Below are 25482 nucleotides of genomic sequence, written 5' to 3'. Positions count from 1 at the left end.
GAGGTGTATGTGTTGGTAGTGCATGTCTGAACTTGTCAAGCTGATGGATTATAGGTGAAAGGCACAAGAAACAAATTTAATGAATAAAATTATGCAAAGTCTATAAAAGGTGAAACTTTGGTTGCAGAGAATGAACCATATTTGCCAAGTTTTTTCTTTTTCTTTTTTTAAAAATAAAACCCATAGTGGCTGCCAGCATTTGGCCTGAGACTTTCTAAGGGCTCTCAGTGATGATGGTTTGTCAGACTACTTGGCTTGTCTGGGCAATTATGCTTCTTACATACTTATCCAGCAGTGAACTCTTATTAGACCAGGAAACATTTTGGTGTTTGATTTTGTTGTTGTTAGGTGTCTGTTTTTATTTAAAAAATTGTTTTGGTCATGATCTGTTAATACCTTAGCCTCTACTCCCGAGACCTCTGGACTAGATCTCCAAAACCAAACCTTTGTCTACAGCAAGATACATTTATCTCATCCTATTGAAGACCCAAGTGGAATCTTCAGTTTTTATCAACTGAAGGTTGTGTAGGTTACAACTGAAAACAGGCTGAGTGTGTCTGGGGAAGAATAGCTCTTACTATTTTTTGTGAGTAGGTGCAGTGGGGGAACATTACCCAATAAGTAGGCATCTAGCTTTTGTCTGAAGGCCTCCAGTGAGAGAGAAACCACTACTCTATCTGGGCAGTTCATTTCACTTTTGGAGAGTTCTGTTAAGTTGTTCCTGATCTCAAGCAGAAATTTTGCCTTAACAACTTTCACCTACTTCTCCTCTGTTATGTTCATTCTAAACCTCAGTATTTAAGCTTTACTGTTAAGATTCAGACCACCAGAACTCTGGCAAAACAAATCACTAGAGGTCCAAGTCACACTTATGCTCCTTTCTGCCCCATCACTTTTTGTCTCCTTGGGTAATTGCACTAGAAAAAGAAGCTCACCATTCATGTGGACCTTATAGTAATTCAATCTTTTGAGCAGAAACTTGTGGCTGGGAGTGAATTTTGTTCCCAAGCAAAGGAACTAAGTAGAATCATAGAATTTCAAAAAGAGCTAAATAAGAATCCCCTCTGCAGCATAACAATGAAGACCTCCAGGGAGAAGAAACCCATTATTCCAATACATCCCATTGTGTTTTTGTGCATCTGTTAGGAAGTTTTTTCCTACATCAAACCTGAAATTTGTCCCTTTGCAACTTCTATCCATTGTTCTCATACTTGGACCCAAAAGTAATAATTAATTTTAATTCTTCTCTTCCACATATTAGTCCTTCAAATATTCAAAGCCAGCTAACATGTCCAACCTCCCCATCCCGGAAATGGGTTAAACTATTCCTAGTTTCTTCAGGTAATCCTCATGTTATGATTTTTGAGTTCCTTCATTGTTGTGGCTGCCTTCTGAATACTAACTTATCAGCATCCTTCCTCATTATGTGACAGTGTTGACTCAAACATACTGACCCAAACTCCCATAACATGCCCTGAAAAGATACGTTAATTTTTTCAATCTCCTTGGGCATATACTCAGTAATTTCTGCTGCAAAAAGTGTGTGTGTGTGTGTGTGTGTGTATAGACACACACATATATGATGCCACATTCAAATGGATTATTTCAGGTAAGGGAAATCTGATAGTTCCAGGGTCCTCTCTCATAGGGTCCCTTTTCATTACTGAGAGTGTATAAAACACTAGGAAGAATTATTCAATTCTCTGTATACATTTATCCAAGAAACTGAGGCACAGAGAGCATCTAGCATCGTGCTTTTATGTAGTAGGTGCTCAATAAATGTCTCCTTAAGCAAAGTCCTTCCTTCTCAGAGAGACAAATTAGGAACAATATTTGTTTCTCTGCCCTCAGATACCATTCACACTTAACTGTTTAGCCAAGGAGGCAAGAAATATTTGGTTAAATAACTACAAATAGAAAAATTTTACTCCATAAACAATAATATATTTTAATGAAAAAATCTTAGCCTCATGTTTCTATCCAAAGACACTCAAAACTAGTGTTTCCCTGCCCTTTCTGCCCAACTGCACCTCAATTTTGGACCTCAATAAGGACCAGTTTGGAGAAATTTTTTTCTTTTTGTATTTTAAAACTTTTTTTTTTAAGATTAAACAACCAGGCTAGCAAAAAAGTACTCAATACATAACTCTCCTTATATCAAACAAGCTAGTATTTCGGTACAGTATTACTATACAGAATATATACAGTACACGTAGGATCACAAAGCAAACACTACAGGCTCAGAACAGATTTGAAAAAACATGATATTCACATTGATTACAATAACTCTAAAAATGATTGTAACGTTCAAACGGCACTTAGTTTACAAAAAAAGTCACAAAAATATATATATATATATGTATATATACACATATATAGCCACCAAGAACTATGGTTCCTGAAAAATACTAATAGCCAGATACAAGTATATAAAATGTGAATTTTTAAACATTGTACACATTAAAGAAACAAAAGCAAAACAAAAACCATTTCTGTTGTTGAAAGTCAAACATGCCAAGTAACTTAGCTGTGGCCACTGTCACCAAAAAGAAGCTATATTTGAATGAGATGACAACTGGATATAGAGCTGGTGATTGGGGACTGGCACAGTTACTATTTACTGTTGCTAGGAGCAAGGGGAGAGGGTAGGAGTGGGAGAATACACACCAACACCACCACCCACCCACATAATTTAATTCACATTTTTACTCCAGCAATATGCTATCTCAAGGGGTTTCACAAACTGCCAGTACCCAGAAAGTCATAAAATGGCAGGGTTAAGAAAACCAACCCCAAATTTCCTTGTTGCCAGGGATATAGGCAAAATATTAAAGCATGCATCAGGTTAAACAAAATAGCCACCCATCTGGAAGACAGTGGGGTATAGTTTTCATCTTTTTTTTTTTTTTTTGGTGGGGCCAGACCTTATTAGCTTTGTAAAACACTGAGCTACTATGGCAGCAAATATGAAATCATTAAAAAAAAAAAGCAGCACAGTTTTATATAAAAATCTAGTTCTTTTGCATCAAAATCATGAATCGTTTCCTTCTTGTGTCTCTTTAAGGGTCATTGCTTTTCATAATGTTTTGCATTAACCACCACCAATTTCTTCTATGATAGTCAGGTTATGGCCTTTGACATCAATTTGACTATCTTTTTATGTTGCTATAGAGAAAGACAATTAGGAAGTCTTGGAAAGTTTGATTCTAAAAAAATGAGAATTTTAAATGTTAAAAAAAAGGGGTCCATTCTAAAAGTATCTTTCACAAATATATATATTTAAATATTAAAATACTAGGACTTTTATAAAATGGCTTTTGAAAAGATGATATATGTGCAATTGAGACATATACTATCTTCCAAGTTGGATATAAGGTGCCACAAAGATGCCCTAAAAAGAGGCAGGCAATATCTGATGCACCACGAGGCACCAGAAACCAAAGAAATTAAATAGTCTTGGAAACTTAAATCCAAAACCAAGTTTTGGGGGACCAAAGAAGTTTTTTTCTTTTAAAGTTTAAAACAATGTTTTAAAATCTCTTATAAGCATTGGAAGCCATTACTTGTTAGGAAAGAAAATGAACAAAGTTCGTGGTCATTCTTCCAAATACCTGATGTGAATCATTCATATCAGGCACCTGAAAGTTGAAAAGCAGTGCAATTTTCAAAACTTTGCTATTCTCTCAGTATGAGAGACTTTTAAGATAGCATTTGTCAACATGAGAATTAAATTGATAATCAGAATAAGCCACCTAAGGAAACACAACATTTATAACAGATTTTTACTATAAGTATCTGCTCCTAGAGGCCTAGAGACAGACTTCTAAAATGAACATAGTTTCTACTAATGCTAACTGGAACTTAATGTACATCAAGAGGGAGGTAATTAATGTTCCCCCAAAGCAAGGCAGAAGAACTATTTCTCCCCCAGCAGATGTACTTTGGTATGTGAGCATCCACCAATGAGATTTTTTAACTTGTCCAGAAACTGATTTTTAAATTATTCAGATACTGAAGCATGAAAGGAAAGGGTTTCCTTAAATTGCATCATCAAATTCAGCTGTGGTTAGAAATTTATTAAAAAAGAGAGAGAGAGAGAGAGTGTGTGTGTGTGTAGAACCAAGGAATTTTAAGAATCACAAAACTAAATTTGAAGGAACAGAAGTATGTCAAAAGATCATAGTTAAAATCCAGACTGAGGCCTAAGCAATAAATGAAGATAATTTAAAAGAGAGCTAGAACTGAACAATTTGTTTTAAATCAGGCACTTCAAAATTAAATGACTAAAAAAGTATTTTTCAAAAGTATGAATAAAAAAATTACATTTTCAATCAGCCATCTGAAATCCTAAGCTCTCTATAAACTATTATTATGAACACTAGAACTTCACTATAACAGTATTTGCTATAGAGTGAAATTTGGTATAAAGTAGATCCTACTTGGAACCTATAAAGAGGAGCTCAGTTACTGAGGCATGAAAATAAACTTTGTTATGACAATCTCAAATTATGTAACTCAGCAACATTATATGGATGGGGGCTATGAATATATTACTATTTATACAAACATGGAAATATCTCAGAATTGGTAAAAGTTTTTCTGTTTTAACAATCTCACTTTCACAAACTCAATCCTTTTGTACTTTTTTTCTACCACAAAAATTGTATTTGCTATGATGTAATAAATGTGTTTAAGAGCATCAGTTTATTACAAAATAGAAAACTGTAGAGACTAGGTTCAAGTGTAAAAAGGAACCGGTAGGTTGAAGGTACAAAGTTTTCTTCTGAAAAAGAAAATAAGACAACTATCAATAATTCTCCCACAAACTGCTATAGGTTCAAGTAACTTAGGGCCTCAGTCGTATTGAATGTAAAATGATACTTTCAACTGCCAGAGATACTTCAATGTTCAATGGTTCTGACATTGGTCTAATGAACAGTCAGTTCAGAGTAATTTGTTTTACCGTGAATCATTACTGCCTACTAAAATTACAGGCTAATTCTAATTGGAAGATTCCTAAGGAAATACGAGATTTCTTCTTATTCTCTCAAACCAACTTTCAAAATCTAAAGTTAGTATTTGAGCATCTTAAGTCGATAATCATAAATGGAAAGAAGTCATTTTGATAATTTCTTCCTTTAAAATATCTATTTTATATTTGTAATACTCTTTCAAATCCATGTTATTTGAAATATTATTTAACTACACTCACATGAGGTAGTCTTTGAAAGCAAGACAGAGACATCAATAAGCTTATTTTAAACCAGTTCCTAAATTCCTCAGCTAAACCATAAAACTCTTCAGTTTAAGATAAACTTCTTTATATGCTACAACTGCAGAATGGCTACTGCATTATCTTGTAAATGGTAAATACTTTGGGGAGGGGGCTAGTTATGATAAATTACAAAGACCAAAGCATTATAAAAGAATCTTCAAAACAGAAACAGTAAACAAGATCCTTTTAGAGCTTTGGTTACTGCACTAACTTAGGCCAATAAAATCTTAGTGGAGCAAAGAAATAATTTAACCCTAGCAGAATGAAAAAGCTAAATTAGTTTCTAAGAAGCTCCTCTTAAGTCAAGAATGTATATACTACAAGAATTTGGCTAAGGAGGTTTAATTTAGTGGAGCAAATAACAGTTTGCTAAACATTCTAATAGATCTAGCCTATTGAAAAAATTTTAGCAAGATAGGAGGTTTTCCTTTGTTTTAAAGAACTAAAGGACACACAAAGAACTATGTTTACTGTAAACCAGAACAGAACTTGAAATATTTTTGTATAATAAAGAGTAAGACTGAATGAATAAACTTTGGTTAACTACTCAAACATTTCACCCCCTTAAGTCAACTTGCACTTGAGAACTTTAAAAACTGAAGTGATTAAATACACATCTTATTATTTAAAATTCAAATTAAGAGCAATCCAACAACTCATTAATTTTTTTTAAAAAACAAAATACAATTCTTCCTGCCCCTCTCCCCCTTCCAGGTTTAGATATGTCCCCCTTTCCTACATAGATTTACAACTTAAATAAATACTACAAAGAACAACACTGCTGATGTTAAAATGGCTGTAAAGCTTTTTATAGACTAGGGCTGAACAATACATATTTTCATAATGGTATAAAGTGAACTTTGACCATTGCTAATGGAAAGAACAGACTGAAGGTAGAATGAGCTAATATAGATATGACACCTGGCATCAAAGGGTTAGTTATGAGCGCCATTGCTCATTTCTAAATTACATTAGACTTATTTAGAAGTTAAAAGATTGAAAATAAAGGCTTTTCTTATATAAAACCCTTAGTTTAAAAAAAGGCAGTTTATGATACATCCTAAAACTTTAAGCCCTTTAAAACATAACACTATGTTTTTGGGAACATAAAAAAGATAGCTATTTTAAATAACCTAGGTGAAAACATTCCAGTGCTTAGGTATTGTGTGGTAATTTCTGGGAAGAAACAAAATAAGCACTGGTATTTTCACCTCTTTGTATGCTTTCCTACAAATTAATAATGGTAAAAATTGTTTTCAAGCCTTTTTTTGAGGAATCAGAAATAGACATAATTAAATACTACCTGCTATAATTCTATAGCTTTACTTCCTAAAAACAGACCTGATAAGCCAAATATCCTTGTACCAAATGTATTTCAGTGAAATAATCTACCTACCTCTCCCCTTGAAAACAAACCAAGGATTTAATTTAAATGTTCTCATATGAAAAATTTGCAAAACACCCAGCATAAGTTGATAGGGGGTGGTGGTGGTGAGAATGAAACAGTAAGGAATTAGGGAAGCTCTAGAGGCTGTTACAAACTTATACAAACTTGGAAATCTGAAACGTCCATTTGTAGAGTATCCAGTGTTGCTTATCTCACATTCAGAATATAGCCAGCCAGCCTTGAGAGCAACTACCTTATTCTTTGATTCTCAGGATGGGATGGGATGGGAGTATAGGAGCTTGGATAGAACTATTTAATTCTACTTCTTTCTTCCTTTTACCCTGAACACAACTCTTCTCCCTCTGTAGCTATGGATACACATTAATTAAAAGGGAAGAGATACTAAAATGGCAAAAAGAAGGTAGAAAAGAATGCTTCATATTCTCTATGGATACTTCACATTTTTCCCATCCAAAGAAATGGGAACAATCTTAACTCCTTGATTTTTTGGGGGGGGAGGGGGTACAGAAAGGTTCCCTTCTTGCCTTTGACTTAAAAATAAACTTTATAAAGTTTCATTTATTAGGAAACAAAGTACATTAAAATAAGTTTAAAAGCCTATTTTCTTTAGTATGGATGCAGCGTTGTTTCAAAAAGATCACAAACTTTTGCAAAAAGTAAGTCAACCCAGTCAGCAAAGAAGTGTGACTGGTGGAATACTATTTACTTATCTTCCTAAAAAGTAAACAGGTAAGTCCTTTATTTGGGAACAAAATTAGAAACAACAGTTTCATGGAGGTAACATAGGGAGATGGAAGCAAGATTGGAAGATTAGTTAAGAACACTTTGAAGCTTGAGCAAGTATCTTTATTCTAAGAAAAATCTGTATGAGTTAATTTTGCCTGTATTTGTAAAAATATGGAAATATTTGATGTTAATATCCTTCAGAACAAATTATTTAAGTTCTGACTGTTATAAAGGAATATAATTTATAATTTAACTTATAGCATTTCTACCTTCATAAAAAGCCATGAAAGAGAAACCCAAAATTTGATTAAATTTAGACACTGAATTAGTCAGTTTTTGAAAAGGTAACTAGTCCAATGAAATTAGCACATTTCCTTTAAAAACAATTCTACAATTACTGCCCAGCACCTGACAGCAATTTAGATATTTCATGTTTTAATCAGAGTATTATTTTTGGATTTCCTTTTCATATTGTGTCCAAGTGATTTTATAAATTTATCATGGGCACATGGAGAAATACAGAATTACTTCAAATTTTGTAACTCTTGGAATCAACATATATTTTCTTCGGAGGCTCAAGATCTGTGATGCTTTAATAGCACTAGATGTGCTAAAGAACATAATCACTAGCATCACAGAAGCTTCAGCTATGACTCAGGGAGTTGAACACCATTAGTGACATGAGGAATACCCACTAATCTATTATGGCTCTAATGTTACTGTTAATCCCTAATGATACTTGTCAGATCTGTTTCAGATACCTTCATGTATGTAAGACGACCAGTTCCAACTGAGCCTTTTCTAAAGCGGAGAAAGTGGAACCACAAACTCTTTCTCTATTTCTTTAACTGTTTCTATAAATTCTAGTAACTGCTGCTTTTAATATACTTGGCAATAGTTTAAAATGTTTTGGGAAAAGGACAATTCATCACTGTCATATAGACATTTTGTAAACAACCCCCTGCTGGGCTCTACAGAGAATTACTTGTTTTATCCCAAATAGAATAATAAAAATCCCCAACAGTACACATACATATGTATAAACATAAAAGACTCCAATATTTTTCCTTCAGTAAATTTGCTACTGGGCCAGGATTTGAAAAATACAACTGAAGATGGGGGAAGAAGACAACGTATTTGGGCAATAAACCACTTAGCCAAATGTCAACAGTCATAGCTCAGGAAAACAAATTTTCAGCCAAAAAAGTATGGCATGAAGATGTGTAGACTAGTTCCTGTTAGGACAGGGTATATATTTTTCTCCTTCCCGATATTCTTAATTTCTAAATGCACAGCTCGACTTAAAAAAAAAAAATCATGCTTTCTTGCAAACCTCCACATAAGCAAGAAATACGTATTTGGAGGAGTGTTTCTATAATGGTGAAACATTAGAAGATGGAGTACCATTAAAAAAAAGAATGACAAAGCTTCAAAAAGGCAATTTAGTTAAGTTTCAGAAATATTTACCATAATAATTTGAGAACAAAAACGTTACTGTAAACACTTCAAGAAAACAGTAGGCTTTCCAAAATATTGTTCAAGGTCCCAAGTAGGGGGATAAGTATTTACTTAGGACATTGGTCTGTACGGTAATTTATTTCTGGTATATATTTGCATTTTAGTCATATCGTCTTCTGATTTCTTCTTTACCCAATGGCTTGCAGACAAGAGGCAACCTACACTAATGGTGGAAGAAGAAATTAGTAAGTGTTCTGAGTCAGTTTTCCTTAAGTGTGTCACAGCTTATATTACGATGACATGATCTTATTGTACATTTAGTCTTAGAGTGATCTATCATGAGAAATGTGACATCTGTTGCAGTTTTCTGTTTTAAAAAGGATTTCCCCCCAACTGCAACCTTTCTTCTTTATAAAATTAAATTTAAAAATGTACAAGACCAAGCACAGGCACTTTCTAAAAAACAAAAACAAAAAAATAAAGCCAAACCATTAAATTATTCAATAGTAATAGAAGACAGCTCCAATTTTGGGGGGTCATCTCTAATTGTCTCAGTACTGGCACTGGTCTTTGGCTGCTCTGGCATTTCTTCCTCCTTTTCTGTCAGACCACCGAGAGACCCCAAAGGAAAAGTGCTTTCACAATTCTGAGTTGATGAGACCTGTGAAATGACAGGCATCTGGACAGACGAATTGCTTTCAAAACTGTGTTCTCCAAGCTCATACTGAACAAGGGTCTCTTCCTGCTCCTGGTTTAAGTAGTCCGGTACTAGGAAATCACTAAATGAGGGGCAAAGGACAAAACATAAAGTTACTTTTCAAAGAAGCACTAAATACAGTGAAGTCCTTGCCCTACCAAATACATACTAAAATTACAAAGAAAGAAAAATTTGATTTGCAACAGATATTTTTAATAGCATTGCTCCTGAGTAAAATTAAAACAAAGGAGACCAAACATGCAATATTTTACAGTAGTTTCATCATCCTCTCTAAAGTTTCTTATCATAATGGCATAATATTTATTTTCAGTTATGAAAGGTATGAAAATGTTAAACTGGAAATATGAATTCCTACATTGATCAAAAATTTAAAAATTAAATGCTAGTAGGCATGTATACATTTCAAGATTACAGTGTGTAGAGATAATGAAAATAATACTAGAAACTGGGGGAGAATGGAGGAGTTATATAAGTGCATATAAATGTTAAAATGTGTAAACGGGCTGAAGAATGCTTTCAAAGATATGTCCACTTATTAAAGGAGGAATGCCTAAATGCATAAACACAAGATAAAGAAGCAACCACTCTATATGTTGATTTTTGTGGAGAGAAGGGATTCTGGACATTTTTACCTAACAAAGAAGGTTAAAAAATATATTTCTTCTGTTTATTAGTACTCAAATATAGAATTAAGGAATCTGTAAAAAAAGAACACTACATTTTAGAGATTTTATAGAAAAGTGCACAACAGTCACAAAAGCACAGTTGTTTTTTGTTAGTTTAAGAATATATTTACTGACTCCTCTGTTAGTATTTAGAAACAATTTTCACATCCTTAAGCACTAGAACAAGTGCCTTTTATGTAAATTTCAACAAAGTCCTAAGATGTTATTAGGAAGAAGACTAGATATATAAAACAAAAGAACCACATTCATTTACCCTTCAAAGTATAATGCCTAAATAAGTTTAGTTGGTCCACACAATCAATGAAAACCTTCTAGCTTAGAGAAAACTGTACACAGTTCAAGTTCTGGAGTATAACAATCATAAGGATATAAAAAGCTCAGTTTACCAATAAAAGGATAGTTAAAACTTGGCCACTATGGCTTTTTAAAGCAAAGAATGAGAAATTTCTTTAAAAAGCAAAAGGGGGCTGGGGGTGGGGGGCATGGCGGCGGCAGCTAGGTGGTGCAGTGGATAGAGCACCGCCCCTGGAGTCAGGAGTACCTGAGTTCAAATCCAGCCTCAGACACTTGACACTTACTAGCTGTGTGACCCTGGGGAAGTCACTTAACCCCAACTGCCTCACACACACCCCCTCCCCCAAATAAATAAATAAATAATCCCAAGGTAGGCCAATATTTGGGAAGCAGGTACTAAGCAAAAAAATTACTGTTTAGAGCAGGCTACCACAGGAGAAAGATAAAAGGAAGACAGGATTTCATTGATCTTGTTCAAATGGGTAAAAAGGAAATAAATGCAATTGATCTACTATAGTTTGCTCCAAAGTTTCTCTATAGAAATAATCCATTTGATAAAAATATTCTTATAGCACTAAAAACAAAAAAGAAATGGTCAAAAATCTATGCCTAACCAAAGTGTGAATGAAATAATTCCTTATAGCCAAGTATTATTTGATATGGTTAATTATATTTCCACTATGGAAATAACATTACTATTATAGAATTACTTTGTTAGCTTTCTATTACTTTAAAAATAGCATTTTAAAAGTGTTCTGGGATAAATCTTAATAGTGAGCATATAAAAATGTATACAACTCAGAACAATTCAGAAGTGATCAGAGTATGGATAGTGGAATGGGGGTTAAAAGTGAATGTGACTTCTGTTAGCTGGCAACCTGTTAGCAAAGCAGGTTGCCCTGAAAGTAGGAAAAGAAAGTTTAGAAAAGCAGTTTCCCTGGTTAGATTTTTGTTGTGCACCTCACCTGCTCTGGAAGTAGTTTGCTAGCTCTGACGCTTCATGGTTCAGACTCCTCAGGTGAACGATTAAATTTCCAGAGTTGGTGAACATGGCGCCACAAGTTTTGCACTCGTAAATCCGAGGCTTGCGGATAATGTGCCGGGAAACCCGCATGTGGTGTTTATATTCCCCGAAGGAAGTGAAAGTGGCACTACATATCTGGCACCGGAAACAGCGTTTACCTTCATGCTTTAGGCGATGCATCTTTAGCGAGTAAGCCCGGGTGAACTTTTTCCCACAGCGGTCACACTGAAATGGTTTAATGCCTGTAGGGAAGAAAGAAATATTGTTACTATGAAAGAAGCAATTTGGGGAGGGGGGGGGAGTCCCTAAATCAAACAGATTTTAATTTTAATGAAACAGATTTTTAAAAATGCAATTTTGCTGCCATGTGTAACTTGAAAACCCAAAATTATTAGCAAAAAACATTTCCTAAAATATTTCAGAAACTGGAGACAGAATATTGATATATGCCAACTGTTTATCAGGGTAAGACCAAACGGTTACTGTTATTAGACTTCAAAGTGGAGTATATCATATGGTCATGATGCTCAAATTTTTATTAATGACTTATCTTTCCAAGATACTACTGAGTAAAATCTATGAGATGAACTAGGATAAATGTAAAATTCCCAATTTGGTTTAAAACTTTCCATGGCTAATGAGGAAGATACATAATACTTCATATAAAACAAAACAAAAACCAGACCTGAAGGTTAATAACAACAACAATAAATGACACACTTATGAAGAGCTCTAAGATTTAGACTGTTTTCCTCACAAAAAAACCCCCCTTTGTAAATATAGTGTCCATAAAACAAGGGAGGTGATAATCCTGACAAACTTTTGTCCTTGTACTGCATTCAGTTCTAGGTGCTACATTTTCAAAGAGGAAAAGTTGATGTATATTCTAAGGGAAGGGCCCAGGGTGAAAATGAGACTTTAAAATATGCTATACAAGGTCTAATTGAAAGAAGTAGGAATAGGGGGCAGCTATGTGGCACAGTGGATAAAAGCATCAGCCCTGAATCCAGGAGGACCTGAGTTCAAATAAGACCTCAGACACTTGACATGTACTAGTTGTGCGACCGTGGGTAAGTCACTTAATCCTCATTGCCTCGCAAAAAATAAATAAATGAATCAATGTAAAAAAAAATTTTTTTAAAAAGAAGTAGGAATGCTTAGCTTAGAGAAGCAGCAGCCCATGGGTTAAATGATAATCTGGTTGCAATGGAGACTGTCTTATAGAAGAGAGACTAACATCTATTTTGCTTGACCATGAAAGAGAAAAGTACAAATAGTTTTGGGGAGAAGCTTCAGGAAAAAAAACCACAAATGATGAGCGTTACCAAAAAAGGGGAATGTACTGCCTTAGAACTGGAGGTCTTACCAGCTCCAAGACTTTTGTCTCTCCAGAAAGCTTTATTTCAAGCCCAGAAACACCTAGCTTTTATATAATCAAATATAACTTGACTAGAATGCTATACACAAATTTTAAGAGTCATTATAATTTAAACCACCACAGAGAAGCTAACATTACCTGAGTGGATGAGCATGTGCTGCTTAAGGTTCTGAATGCGGGTGAATCGAACCCCACAAGTTGGACACTGAAAAGGCCTATCTGGACCATTTGGACTTGGTCGTTCTGTGCTGCTGGTAGAAGGAGCAATGTAGAGTTGGTAGGGGTACTGAACATTTTCCAATCTAAAAAATAAACAACAACAAAAAAACCAAGAACCACAAAAGGCAACCATATTTTCATTTTAAGGCTGGGCAAATATATTATTTTAAACAAGTCAAATAACTTTTAAATGACTTTTCAAACTTAATCATGACTGATTAGAAAGCCAGTATTTGAAGCATTATGAAAAACAAAACCAAAAAAACTCAATGCTAGGAATAAAGAATGTCCAGAATCATTGGTTAAAACTTGGATCTAAAAATCACAGGATATATATAAAGGTATTGAGACTTTCATTTCTTTAATTTTAATGTTTCTCCTTGAACCAGATGTCTCTCAGATGAATATTAGCATTTATTTTCCTAAAGTTTTATACCTGTTAACTCTAAAATATCATAAGATTTAGCTAGATTATTCAATGTCTTTACATTTTGTTCTCTTTATTAGAATGTAAATGTCTTGAGGGCAAGAAGTATGTTTCCCCCTTTGTATTCCTGATGCCTAACATAGTGCCTGGCAAAAAATAAGCCCTTAAATGCTTGCTAAATTAATAAATGGATATTTTATCTGCTCAGTTCCTGTGTTATTCCCTCACACAACAAAACAGTACAATTTCAAGAAAGATAATTCAGGGGCAGCTAGGTGGCGTAGTGGATAGAGCATCAGCCCTGGAGTCAGGAGGACCTGAGTTCAAATCCGGCCTCAGACACTTAACACTTACTAGCTGTGTGACCCTTGGCAAGTCACTTAATCCCAACTGCCCCACAAAAAAAAAGAAAGAAAGGAAATTAAATGTGGAATTTTGAAACGATTAAGTATTTTATAGAAATTAATACATTTTCTTATCTAGCATATCAGTTTTTCCAATAAAATGGAACACAATTTCTACATCAACTAATTAATAAGATGTAAAAACATCCATTTTATAAACAAACAAGGAACCACAACCATGTTTGATGAAGAACATTATGAAAAGTGTTAGTGCTCTTTAAATGAACCCTTGGGCTAAAGTAGATTTTTTTTTTAAAGATTATGCTGTACAATCATGTTAAATATATTTCCATATTAATCATGTTGTGAAAGAAGAATCAGAACAAAAGGGAAAAAAAACGCAAGAAAGATGAAACAAAACAACAAAAGTGAAAATAGTATACTTTGATCTACATTCAGACTCCATAGTTTCTTTGCTGGATGTGTAAAGCATTTTCCATCATGAGTCTTTTGGAATTGTCTTGGAGCCTTGTATTGCTGAGAAGAGCTAATAATATCACATTTGATCATCACACAGTGTTGCTGTTACTGTGTACGATGTTCTGGTTCTGTTCACTTTACTCAGCATCAGTTATGTAAGTCTTTCCAGGTTTTTCTGAAATCTGCCTGCTCATTATTTCTTACAGTTCAATAGTATTCCATTATATTCATATACTACAACTTGTTTGGCCATTCCCCAACTTATGGGCATCCCTTCAATGTCCAATTCTTTGCCACCACAAAAGCTATAAATATCTTTTGTACATGTGGGTCCTTTTCCCTTTTTTATGATCTCTTTGGGATATACAGACCTAATAATGGCATTGCTGGGTCAAAGGGTAGCCAACAGTTTTATAGCCTTTTGAGCATGGTTCCAAATTGCTCTCCAGAATGGTTGGATCAGTTCAAAACTCTACCCATAATGCATTAATGATCAATTTCCCCATATAATCTCCAACAATTTATCATTTTCTTTTTTTGCTGTATTAGCCAATCTGATAGGTGTGAGGTAGTACCTGAGAATAGGTTTTTTTGGGTTTGTTTTGGTTTTTTGGGGGGGGGCAAAGAGGGTTAAGTGACTAGTAAGTGTCAAGTGTCTGAGGCCGGATTTGAACTCTGGTCCTCCTGAATCCAGGGCTGGTGCTCTATCCACCACGCCACCTAGCTGCCCCTGAGAATAGTTTTAATTTGCATTTCTCCAACCAATAGTGACTGAGAACATTTTTTCATGACTATAGACAGCTTTAATTTCTTCATCTGAAAACTGTTTATTCATATCCTTTGACCATTTCTCAATAGGGAAATGACTTGTATTCTTATAAATTTGATTCAATTCTCTATATATTTGAGAAATGAGGCCTTTACCACAAACAGTGGCTGTAAAAACTGTTTTCCAGCTTGGTGCAAACCCTTTTTAACATAGTCAAAAAGATCCATTTTGCATTTCATAATGTTCTCTATCTCATCTTTGGTCATAAATTCTTCCCCTCTCCATAGATCTGACAGGTAAACAATTCCTTCCTCTTCTCATTTGCCTATGGTATCACCCTTTAAGTCTAAATCATGTACCCATTTGGACCTTTATTTTGGTATATGGTATGAGATATTGGTCTATGTCTAGTTTCTGCCATACTATTTTCCAGTTATCCTAGAAGTTTTTGTCAAACACTGAGTTCCTATCCCAGAACCTGGAACCTTTGGTGTCTTGTGTACCTAACCAATTCCACTGATCCACTACTCTATTAGCTAGTACCAAATATTTTTGATGACTCCTGCTTTATAATATAGTTTTAGATCTGGTATGGATAGTTGATCTTCCTTTGCATTTTTTCCATTAATTCCCTTGATAGTCTTGACCTTTTGTTCTTCCAGATGAATTGTTATATTTTTTTAGCTCTATAAAATATTCTTTGGTAGTTTGGTATGGCACTAAATATGGGAATTAATTTAAGTATAATTACCATTTTTATTATATTAGCTTGGCCTACCCACGAGCAATTGATATTTTTTCTAATTGTTTAGATGTGATTTTATTTGTGTGAAGAGTGTTTTGTAATTGTGTTCATACATTTCCTGAGTTTAAGGGGAAAAATTATTTGGGACTACCTGTAACAAGTCTTTCTACCCGAGTACTTATATTTCCTGTCCTGGAAAGTGCTACTTGACACCTTTCTCTCTCTCTCTCTCTCTCTCTTTTTTTGGCAGGACAATGAGGTTTAAGTGACTTGCCCAGGGTCACACAGCTAGTAAGTGTCAAGTGTCTGAGGCCGGATTTGAACTCAGGTCCTCCTGAATCCAGGGTCAGTCCTTTAACCACTGTGCCACCTAGCTGCCGACACCTTTCTCTGCAACTCCAATATTTTATGTTCACCATTTCCAATTAGAATTACATTTTGCACTAGGAAGCATAATTAATTCCCCACACTGGGTTAATACTAAATTTACAACAAATACTGTGAAACAGTTCTTCAGCATTATTTATTATGGAGCAGGACTCATCATGAATTATGGATGAATATATACCCAAGTACCTAAAAGGATGTTATATGAACAATTAGTGCACAGGATCAGAAAGCATGGATGGGTGGAGATTCGAAGCAGTTCTAACAAGTAGAAGAGACTGTGGCATCCAAGTAAGTTTGTACTTACCGATCTTCATCATCTGCATGAGTATTAGTGCTGGAGGTGCTTTGAAGTGTAGGTAGTCCTTCAGTGACTCCTTCATCCACTGAGCCTGTAAAGAAAAAAGACAATATCCATTAGATATGTAATCAGACATTTAAAGTAAGAAAAATTCAATGGGTTACTTGTAAGCAACTTCATCTGGAACAGGCTGGTCCCTGCAGCCATGCCTCAATAAAATAAACATTTATTAATATGTCTACAAAATGCAAGGTGCTAGTTAGTAACAACTGACATTCTTATGGTGCTTTAAAACAGGGATGGACTCAGAAAAATTTTTGCAGTTAATATACAGTGGCAGACTGCTAAGCTTATGAGTTTTGTCTGTTTTTAAAAGTTGTTTTACCTTTTCCCTCACTAAGCTAGTATTTCTTGCTGCTGCCAGTATGTCTCCTCTAGCAGTTCCCCACTTGGCTTCTAATTTGCTATGGATTGAGAAAACAGAAAACCAAGATTACCAAAGTTGTGTTTAAAACATGTACAAACAGGCTCTGACTGAGGGCCTGAAAAGCTCTCTTATACAGAGTTCGCGAACTTCAGAATAGAAAATGATATCTAATTTGGTTTCTCAAAGACAGTTCCATACCTCCTAGTTTTCGGCTGTGTTCCAGTTAGTTGGTATCATTAGTTAAGTAATCCCTACATAAATGAAGAGCTATGATATATTTGATTTTGCAAATAGGCAAAACTAACTAATATAAAGTTTTAGCTCACAAATTTCTTAGGCACTGCTACAAATGCTTCCATTCCTGGGCTGAGAATCAGGGTAGGTCTGCTATGACACTTGTAAGGAAGAAGAGATGAATATATTCTAGCAACTTCTTTTAGATATGAATTAGATTAACATTATTTTTAGACATGAATTAGCTATTAGAATCAGCACGTCTAATCTTACTGAAAGGAGATGTCAAATACTACATCATTTTGAACTATGCCCCTTATTATAGCCTTTCTTATCCAATACTTGGCCCTTACATATTTCCTACATAGCTAAGAGATTGTGAGTGGTCAAAAAGTAAAACATTCTGTTTTCATAGGCATATCTATAATAAATGTACCAGAAGCCTGAAAGTAAAACCATTCTGAACCAATTTAGTTTAGAAAAAGAAAACACAACATAATATCAGGGCATCTGTCAAACCTTAACCACACATATTTTCATCACAGAATAATTCAGTTTAATTCAACAGAAACTTATTAGATCAGGAGACAATACTTTAATGAAACAGTATTTTGATAAAATATAAAAACTGTTTTTCTTGATTACTCAAAGGAGTTTGCTGCTAGGGATGGGGGGAGTAGAATTTTGACAATTGCCTTTCTTCTTATGAAACAAGAAGGCTGGGTCAGGGAGAAAAACTTGCTTTACAAGGGAAAGGGTAAACAGGCTGGAATCTTCTAGCTCAAAGAAGAATGTTGTCGGGTAATATGAGTTAGGCTAGCCTTTAACTTTCTGGTTTTATAATTATTCTGTTTCTCATATACCTTTCCTAATTCTACAAAAGTTAGTGCTAGAAATCTCTCTGGAATGTGGCCTAAGGAAGTTCCAGCTTCATCTCACCCACCACCCACATTACCTACCCTCACCAATCTGACTCACTGCTGTTGCTAATGAAATGTAAAATGGTTTTTGGTGGACTATTCCCATCTTTACCTGTGCGTCAAGGCTTCAGGTTGAAGGGTAAGAAGGAACTGTAACCGAAGAGTTTCAGGGAACTCATGATAGAAGAGGATCTCCAAATCCAAGGAAAAAAAAAAAGAACTGTGGAGTATAGATGCTGAATGAACCATACTATTTCTTTTGGTTTTGGTGCTGTTGTTTTTTCTATTTTGAGGTTTTTCATCATTGCTCTGATTTTTTCTCTTATAACATGACCAATGCAGAAATAGGATTAATGTTATTGTGTGTGTGTGTGTGTGTGTGTATATATATATATATATATATATATATATATATATATATATATATATATATAACCTATATCAGATTACCTGCTGTCTAGGGGAGGGGGGAGGGAAGGAGAAAAATCTGAAAGCTTGTATAAACAAAAGTTCAGAACTATCTTTACATGTAATGGAAAAAAATAAAATACTTTATTAATAAAAAAAATAAAAAAGAAGGAACTGTAACCACAACTATTTAAACAAAAGTGATTTATACTCAATAAGAGTGGCTGGCATTTCACAATTTGCAAACGTTTTACATATATGATCTTATTCAACCCTCCTAACAGCCTTCTGAGGTGATGTATGATTTTTACAATTGAGAAAATGAAGGCTCAATGATATGAAGGGATTAGTCCATGGTTATATAGGATTATTAAATGTCAGAGGTGGGATCTGAACCCAGGTCTTAACTCTCCTCCTTATCTTCAGACTGAATATTTGTTCAGGCCAAGTCTGATGGTCTGGGAAAATTCTAATAATGAATATTTTGTTAGAAATTACTTTTCTAGTACTACAATTCTAATCAATGAAGCCCAATACCTCTAAGAGTCCTCCTTGACTTCTCTTTGTGTATTCAGTATTCTTGTATTTAGTCATCAAGAAATTAGATACAAGGATGACTCCCAGAAATATTTTCTCTAGTGAATTTTATCTTATAATTTGATGGTCTCTGATCAGTCCTCCTTTTTGATCACAACCTCCTTGCTGTCTTAACAGTATACTTATTTTGCTCTCTATACCTAAACATAGCTTTTCAGTGTACTTTGTTGGATCATTTCCGGTGTCCATCCCCTTCTTTTCAACTAAGTACCTCAGGGCTCTCTCTTGGGAATTCTCTTTCTAGTCTCTCCACTGAATTCATTAGCTCCCATAGGTCAATTATCACCTCTATACAAATGACTCCCAAATTTACACATCAGCATTTCCATCTCTTTCCAAAGCTGCAAGCTTACATCATCAACTACCTGTGGAACATCTTCATATGGTTATGCTGTTGTCATCTAAAACAGAGCTCATTACCGTCATGCCCTGAATCTTTTTCTTAAATTCCCTGTTTCTGTCAATGGTACCATCAATTGATTGCCACCTATCTGCCCCGAAATCTGTCTTTCTATGCTGATCTCATATTACTCCCCAAACACACTCCATAGCCCAAACTTTCCTACTTGCTGTTCTCTGTATGTGACATTCTATCTCCTGCCTGTCTTTGCACAGGTTGTTACTAATGCTTGGAATGCTCTCCCTTTATACCTGCAGAATTTGTAACTTTCTTTAAAGAATAGCCCAAATAGGGAGGGGTAGCTAGGTGGTGCAGTGGATAAAGCACCAGCCCCGGATTCAGGAATACCTGAGTTCAAATCCGGCCTCAGATACTTGACACTTACTAGCTGTGTGACCCTGAGCAAGTCACTTAACCCTTATCGCCCCCCCACCCCCCCACCCCCCGCAAAGAAATAGCTCAAATGCCATTTCCTAAAGGTGACCTTCCTTCCTGATCCCTCAATTATTACTACTCACTTGCTGTCCCCAAATTACTTTGTATTTATTCAGCATTACTTACATATGTACATTTTGTTTTCTTTCTCTTTGAACCCCTAGTGCCTGGCATACAACATTATTTAATTGAAATGAACTGCTTTAAAAATAAAATGTCTCATACACTCATGATCTCCAACTTCTTTCTTCTTCTATACTACACTGTTTTGTTTGGTACTTAAGGCAGTAGTTTTTCTTTTTTGAGGTTATTATTGTTGGTAGCAAGTTGTATGAATGAGGTTAAGAGAAAATGAAAGCAGAAAAAGCATTTCTTCTATACTTTATTATTTGCTCTAAAGATTTCCTCCTGTTGCTATCATAAAGCAATAATGTAATTGTGAAATGGGGGTGGTAAGTTATTTTAATTAGAATAAAACCTTGTTATGCTGTTTACTATAACACGGTATCACCTATAAGTAAATCAGTAAAGACTTTATATCTACCAATTCTGCTTAATCATTTCAACAAAACTTGTGTTCTGAGTTTTAGGGAAATGTCAGGAAAAAAATGACATTTCACACTATTATTTAGAAAGATACTAAATTTTGTATCCTATTGAGTTTTTTCCCCACCAGTACTAACATGATCAAACTTAATTCACAGAATTTCTTATATCAGTCATTCTAATGACTCTTCATGGTATGACTGATCTGGAAGTGTATCATGGCTATACCACCAAAGTGCAGACTGACAGTCTCTGAATAATAAGCTAAAAAGGCTTTGACTATAGGTTCTATTGTAGACTGTATGTCTGTCATATAAGGACATGCCTATGTAGGTTTAAACATTCATCAATAGGATGATTACAGGGTGATTTATCATCCACTAAGTTGTAGCCATGATGAGAAGGAATACTAACACCCAATGGTTTCAAAACTATAGATCTCTTCAAAGTCCTGAAATAAGAAGCATTCATGAAGATTTTTTGCTGCAGGAGTCAAAGGTATCTTAAGGTCAAAAGAATCTCTTAGTTCAAGAATTTGAAGATTTAAAATACCCTTCCCCTTTCCTTGCTTTCTGCTCTTTTTACACACACACACACACACACACACACACACACACACACACAGTATTCCAACTCTTGAATATCCTAGTCAAAGAAATTGCTACTGTACTTTTCAAAAAACATTTATGAAGCATGTACCATGTGGCAGGCTGCTCTACCATGTGCTAGGAAAAAAAATGATAAAGACATGGTTCAGATCTTTGTGGACTTCGCAGTCTAGCATAAGGACATGACATATATAAATAACAAATACAAAAGAATATACAAGTACATGAGAGGTTAAAGTCAAACTAAATGGTCTGAGATGCCACTAGAGGGGAAATTGTTAACTGAAGATGTTGAAAAAGGCTTTTACTTCATTGCACTTAAGATAGAATTCAAAGTGTGAGAAATTATTAATAACAGATTTCTAGGAGAAACTCAGACATTAGTTTTAGCAGCTCCTTCCCCCTCACACCAGAAACCAACCTGGAATGAGCCATCAGCTTTACAAAAAGGAATGCAGGGGGGGTAGCTACATGGTGCAGTAGATAAAGCATAGCCCTGGATTCAGGAAGACCTGAGTTCAAATCCAGGCTCAGACTCTTGACACTTTCTAGCTGTGTGACCCTGGGCAAGTCACTTAACCCTCATTGACCCACCAAAAAAAAAAAAGAAAGGCATGAAGATTGATTCTTTTGATTAGCTAGGGGAAGAAGCATTCCTAGATGGTTGGAATTTGATCTCTAGAACACCCCCCAAGTAGTGTCAATCAATGGATCTGAATGATGCTAGCCAATTAGCTTAGATAAATGTATGATGACCTGCCTCTACCAAAAGGAGAATAAAATGACTGGGCAGTGAGGGGCTTGTTCTCTCTTCTTGCCTGTTTCCTTCTTTGGATATGCTCCAGTTGTTCTTAAAACTGGCACGCACAACTAAAGACTATTACAGATGTCATTATATTATCAGGGCAGACTATACGAAGATATTATATCTTTTGTTCTATATACTACGTCGCTATTAACAGAAAAACATTAGGTTTTTTGGGACAATCATTTCATACCACTGATTCATAACTTGTAGTCCACTAAAATCCTACGGTATATATATTTTTTCTTTTTCCCTAGATCTTTTTCAAAGTGATGGTTGTTTAATGATATCTCCTATGCCTGTGAAATGGACTTTTAAAACCAAGCATTAAGCATATTAAATTTATCTAATTAGAATCAGTCTCTTAATTTAGTCGAGATCTTTGTGAATTCTGAACGTCAACCAATCACGCTAGCTATTTCCCCTAGTTTTCGATTGGCAAATCTGACAAATATGTCTTTTTTTATCCAAGCCACCAAGTGAAAAAATGCCGACCAGTTAAGAACTAAGGTTAATTCACTGTGAATCTAGAAAACCTGGTCTGGGCATCAGGTGAAAAATCTGGACTAGAGATATAATTATGAGAATTGTGAGAGTTGGAATGATGCCCCTGCTGGGAGGAACATTGTGAGCTCTGGCCTAAGGGAAAACTTTAGCATCCAGAAGCTAGCTGGCTGGCACCCAGGAACTTGTCTCTGTAGAGCTACCTGTTAGACTTGTCAACCAGAGCCACCAACCAATTAGATTGGAGCTGTGTGTGTGGACAGCCCCTTTTCCTGTTGGAGAGGAGGCTTCTGGGAGGAAGAAGGGGAGTGAGGCTCTCTCTTTTGCTGGGACCTCGGGTGGAGTGGAGCTGAGATGCTGGCTCCCTTAGTGAGACAGATGAAGGCATCTTGGCCTCTTTCTCTCTCCTCACCAAATTCTTATGCTCCTTAATAAATGCTTAAAAGTCTAAACTCTTGCTAAAGTTTCTAATTTATTGGCAACCACTCATTACATTTTTAGACTGTCTAGCTAGAATTTTAGCCACCTTACAGATAGCAACTATTCAGATGGTGAGCCAACCAGGAGACCTTTAGCCACCTTACAGATATCAGAATCTAATGTAGTACATTGCACAGGGTGAGCAATTAATGTGTGTTGAAATAATGGAGACTGACAGGGGAAAGAGTGAAGATAGAAGGCCAAGGACAGAATGTGTAGGGGGGTTTTCTTGTGTTAAGATATCAGGAAGAACTAGGAAAGGAGAAAGAAGAAGTTTAAGTACAAAAGCAGGAAGAAAATCTTGAAAACTACAGGAGGACAATGATTGTCAACAGAGTTAAAAGATAGAGAGGTCAAATGAGCACTGAGAAAAGGATATCAGAATGATGTGGAAATAAAGAGGTCCCCGTTATGTTTCAGTAGTGGTAGGTACAAAAGCAATATTCATAATGAAAAAGTATAAGCCTTGGGCAGAGGGTCAATACATAAATAAACTGTGGTTTCAGCATATGAAATTCCCAACTTTGGGAACACCCTCCCCAAATAAATACTTTAACCATTTTAAAATTTAAGAGTGGATAAATATTTGGGAGTTGCCTTAGGCAAACAAAGGTTTTATGACTTGTCCATGCAGGGTCACCTGGTTTGTTGAGTTAGAGAGGTGGTATCTGAACCCAGGACTTCCTTTTTCTTTCTTTTTTTTTTTTCCTTTTTTTTTTTTAGGCAATTGGGGTTAAGTGACTTGCCCAGGGTCCGTAAGTGTTAAGTGTCTAAGGCCGGATTTGAACTCAGGTACTCCTGACTCCAGGGCCAGTGCTCTATCCACTGCGCCACCTAGCTGCCCCATGGCCTTCCTTTTTCTAAGCTGGCACTTTTTCTACTAGGCCATCTTAAATAGATATTTTGAACCAAATTTTCAAGCAGGATGTTAATGGATGACTGATGATGAAAACACCAGAAACCAAAATTAATGACTTCTTAGCCTTCATTTTCCTTGAGCTCTCTTACAGTTTTTATTGTTGGCCAACAGTTTTCTCTTTCTCTTTTTTTCTCTTTCAAATTTCTCATCCATGCCATCTATTACACTTATTCTAATTTTCCTTCAATTTTTTTGCTCATTCCTTTGTCTCATTTAGTTTTGTCACTCCTCAGATGTGAATGTTCCCTAAAGTTCAATTCTTTACCTTCTCTAAGCTTTCTCCAGCCAACTATCATTATTATGCATATCCACCCATCACCAAGTCCTAGGAAATCTTTTATGTTATATATCCATCTTGTCTTCACTAATTATACTGTTCCCACTCTATTTCAGGTATTTTACTGACATCAGATTATTTTCACTTGTTATTGTGAGAAATAATTATTAATAATCAATATTTGGGGGGACCCAGGGATCTGCTTCTTAATTTTCCTTCTCCCTCTACTCAAAAAGCAAGCTCTTGAGAAATTCTATCAAATCTTATCTAGGTCAAACCCACCCCAACCCCAAACTCACAAAAGGAGCCTAGAAGCCTAAGGACTTTACTGATAAGATTAAACTACACCTAGAGATTTAACTATTTTGCCCTGACCAGTCTGAGTGGGGGTCTTGCATTCCTTTCTCTGATGTTATCCTTGAACCTCATTTTAATATAACCTACTTTCAAATTATATCAATCAATTATATTTATTTGCTGTGTGATGGACCTCCTACAGTGGAAAGGTATATGAACAGAGACCTGACCAACCATGAGGTCTGAGAGACAGCCATAGACCTTGTGTTATTAATAACCCACTGGCCATATTAAATTACCCAGATGCTATGTCTCTCATTATTTTAACCGTCATATCACTCTTCTGCTTCAAAGGGGGGGTGGGGGGGGGAAAGAAAGGGGAAGGGAGCACACAGAAACAATTAGGCTCCTTATTGTTTTAGAAAAAAGTACAAATTTCCTAGGTCTGGTAATAAGGCTCTCTGTAATATAGTACCAACTTTTCTTTTAAGCCTTATCCCACACTACTCCCCACAAAGACCATGTTCTATTCATTTACTTGGTAATTAATCAAGTTTTCAGACATCTCTATTTTGTATTTAATGCTTGTACAGTTAAATTTAGCTTTTTGCATATGGCTTACACCTTCCAAAAGATTGTGAACTCCTTGAGTACAGGAACTATTTCTTACACTACTTAGTATTCTCTAAAATTTCTAGATCAGTACATTAGCACATAGCAGTCACATAATACTAATTTGGAAAACCAGTGACAAAGGCAATGTGAACAAAATACTGAGCTAAAATTCTCAAATGACCGTGGGCAAATTTACTTAACACTTTTCCATATGAAAAATGAGGTAACTGGTCAAAATAAACTCAAAGAACTTCAGAGGGGGGCAGCTAGATGGCGCAGTGGTTAAAGCACTGGCCCTGGATTCAGGAGTACCTGAGTTCAAATTCGGCCTCAGACACTTGACACTTACTAGCTGTGTGACCGTGGGCAAG

The 25482-nt window shown here is 35.4% G+C and overlaps 1 protein-coding gene across 7 annotated transcripts in view; it reads right to left on the bottom strand.

Moving 5' to 3' along the window:
* Window positions 1-1922: 1922 nt before the first annotated feature.
* The window catches only part of ZBTB44 (zinc finger and BTB domain containing 44), a 71151-nt gene continuing 47591 nt past the window's right edge, over window positions 1923-25482 (bottom strand). For 3 of the 7 annotated variants that reach the window (XM_043992719.1, XM_043992724.1, XM_043992720.1), the window contains 4 exons: window positions 16646-16730; window positions 13106-13269; window positions 11531-11831; window positions 1923-9646 (listed from right to left, as the gene is read on the bottom strand). In XM_043992719.1, coding sequence (XP_043848654.1) covers window positions 9364-9646; window positions 11531-11831; window positions 13106-13269; window positions 16646-16730 — 833 coding nt within the window. In that variant the 3' untranslated portion in view covers window positions 1923-9363. The remainder of the gene's footprint in view (window positions 9647-11530; window positions 11832-13105; window positions 13270-16645; window positions 16731-25482) is intronic. The other 4 variants (XM_043992721.1, XM_043992725.1, XM_043992722.1 and 1 more) reach the window with 3 other exon arrangements.

The sequence above is a fragment of the Dromiciops gliroides genome, chromosome 3 (assembly GCF_019393635.1).
Source record: "Dromiciops gliroides isolate mDroGli1 chromosome 3, mDroGli1.pri, whole genome shotgun sequence".
Classification (NCBI taxonomy): domain Eukaryota; kingdom Metazoa; phylum Chordata; class Mammalia; order Microbiotheria; family Microbiotheriidae; genus Dromiciops; species Dromiciops gliroides.
The sequence above is the reverse complement of the archived record's forward strand: the minus strand, read 5'-3'. Positions and strand labels throughout refer to the sequence as shown.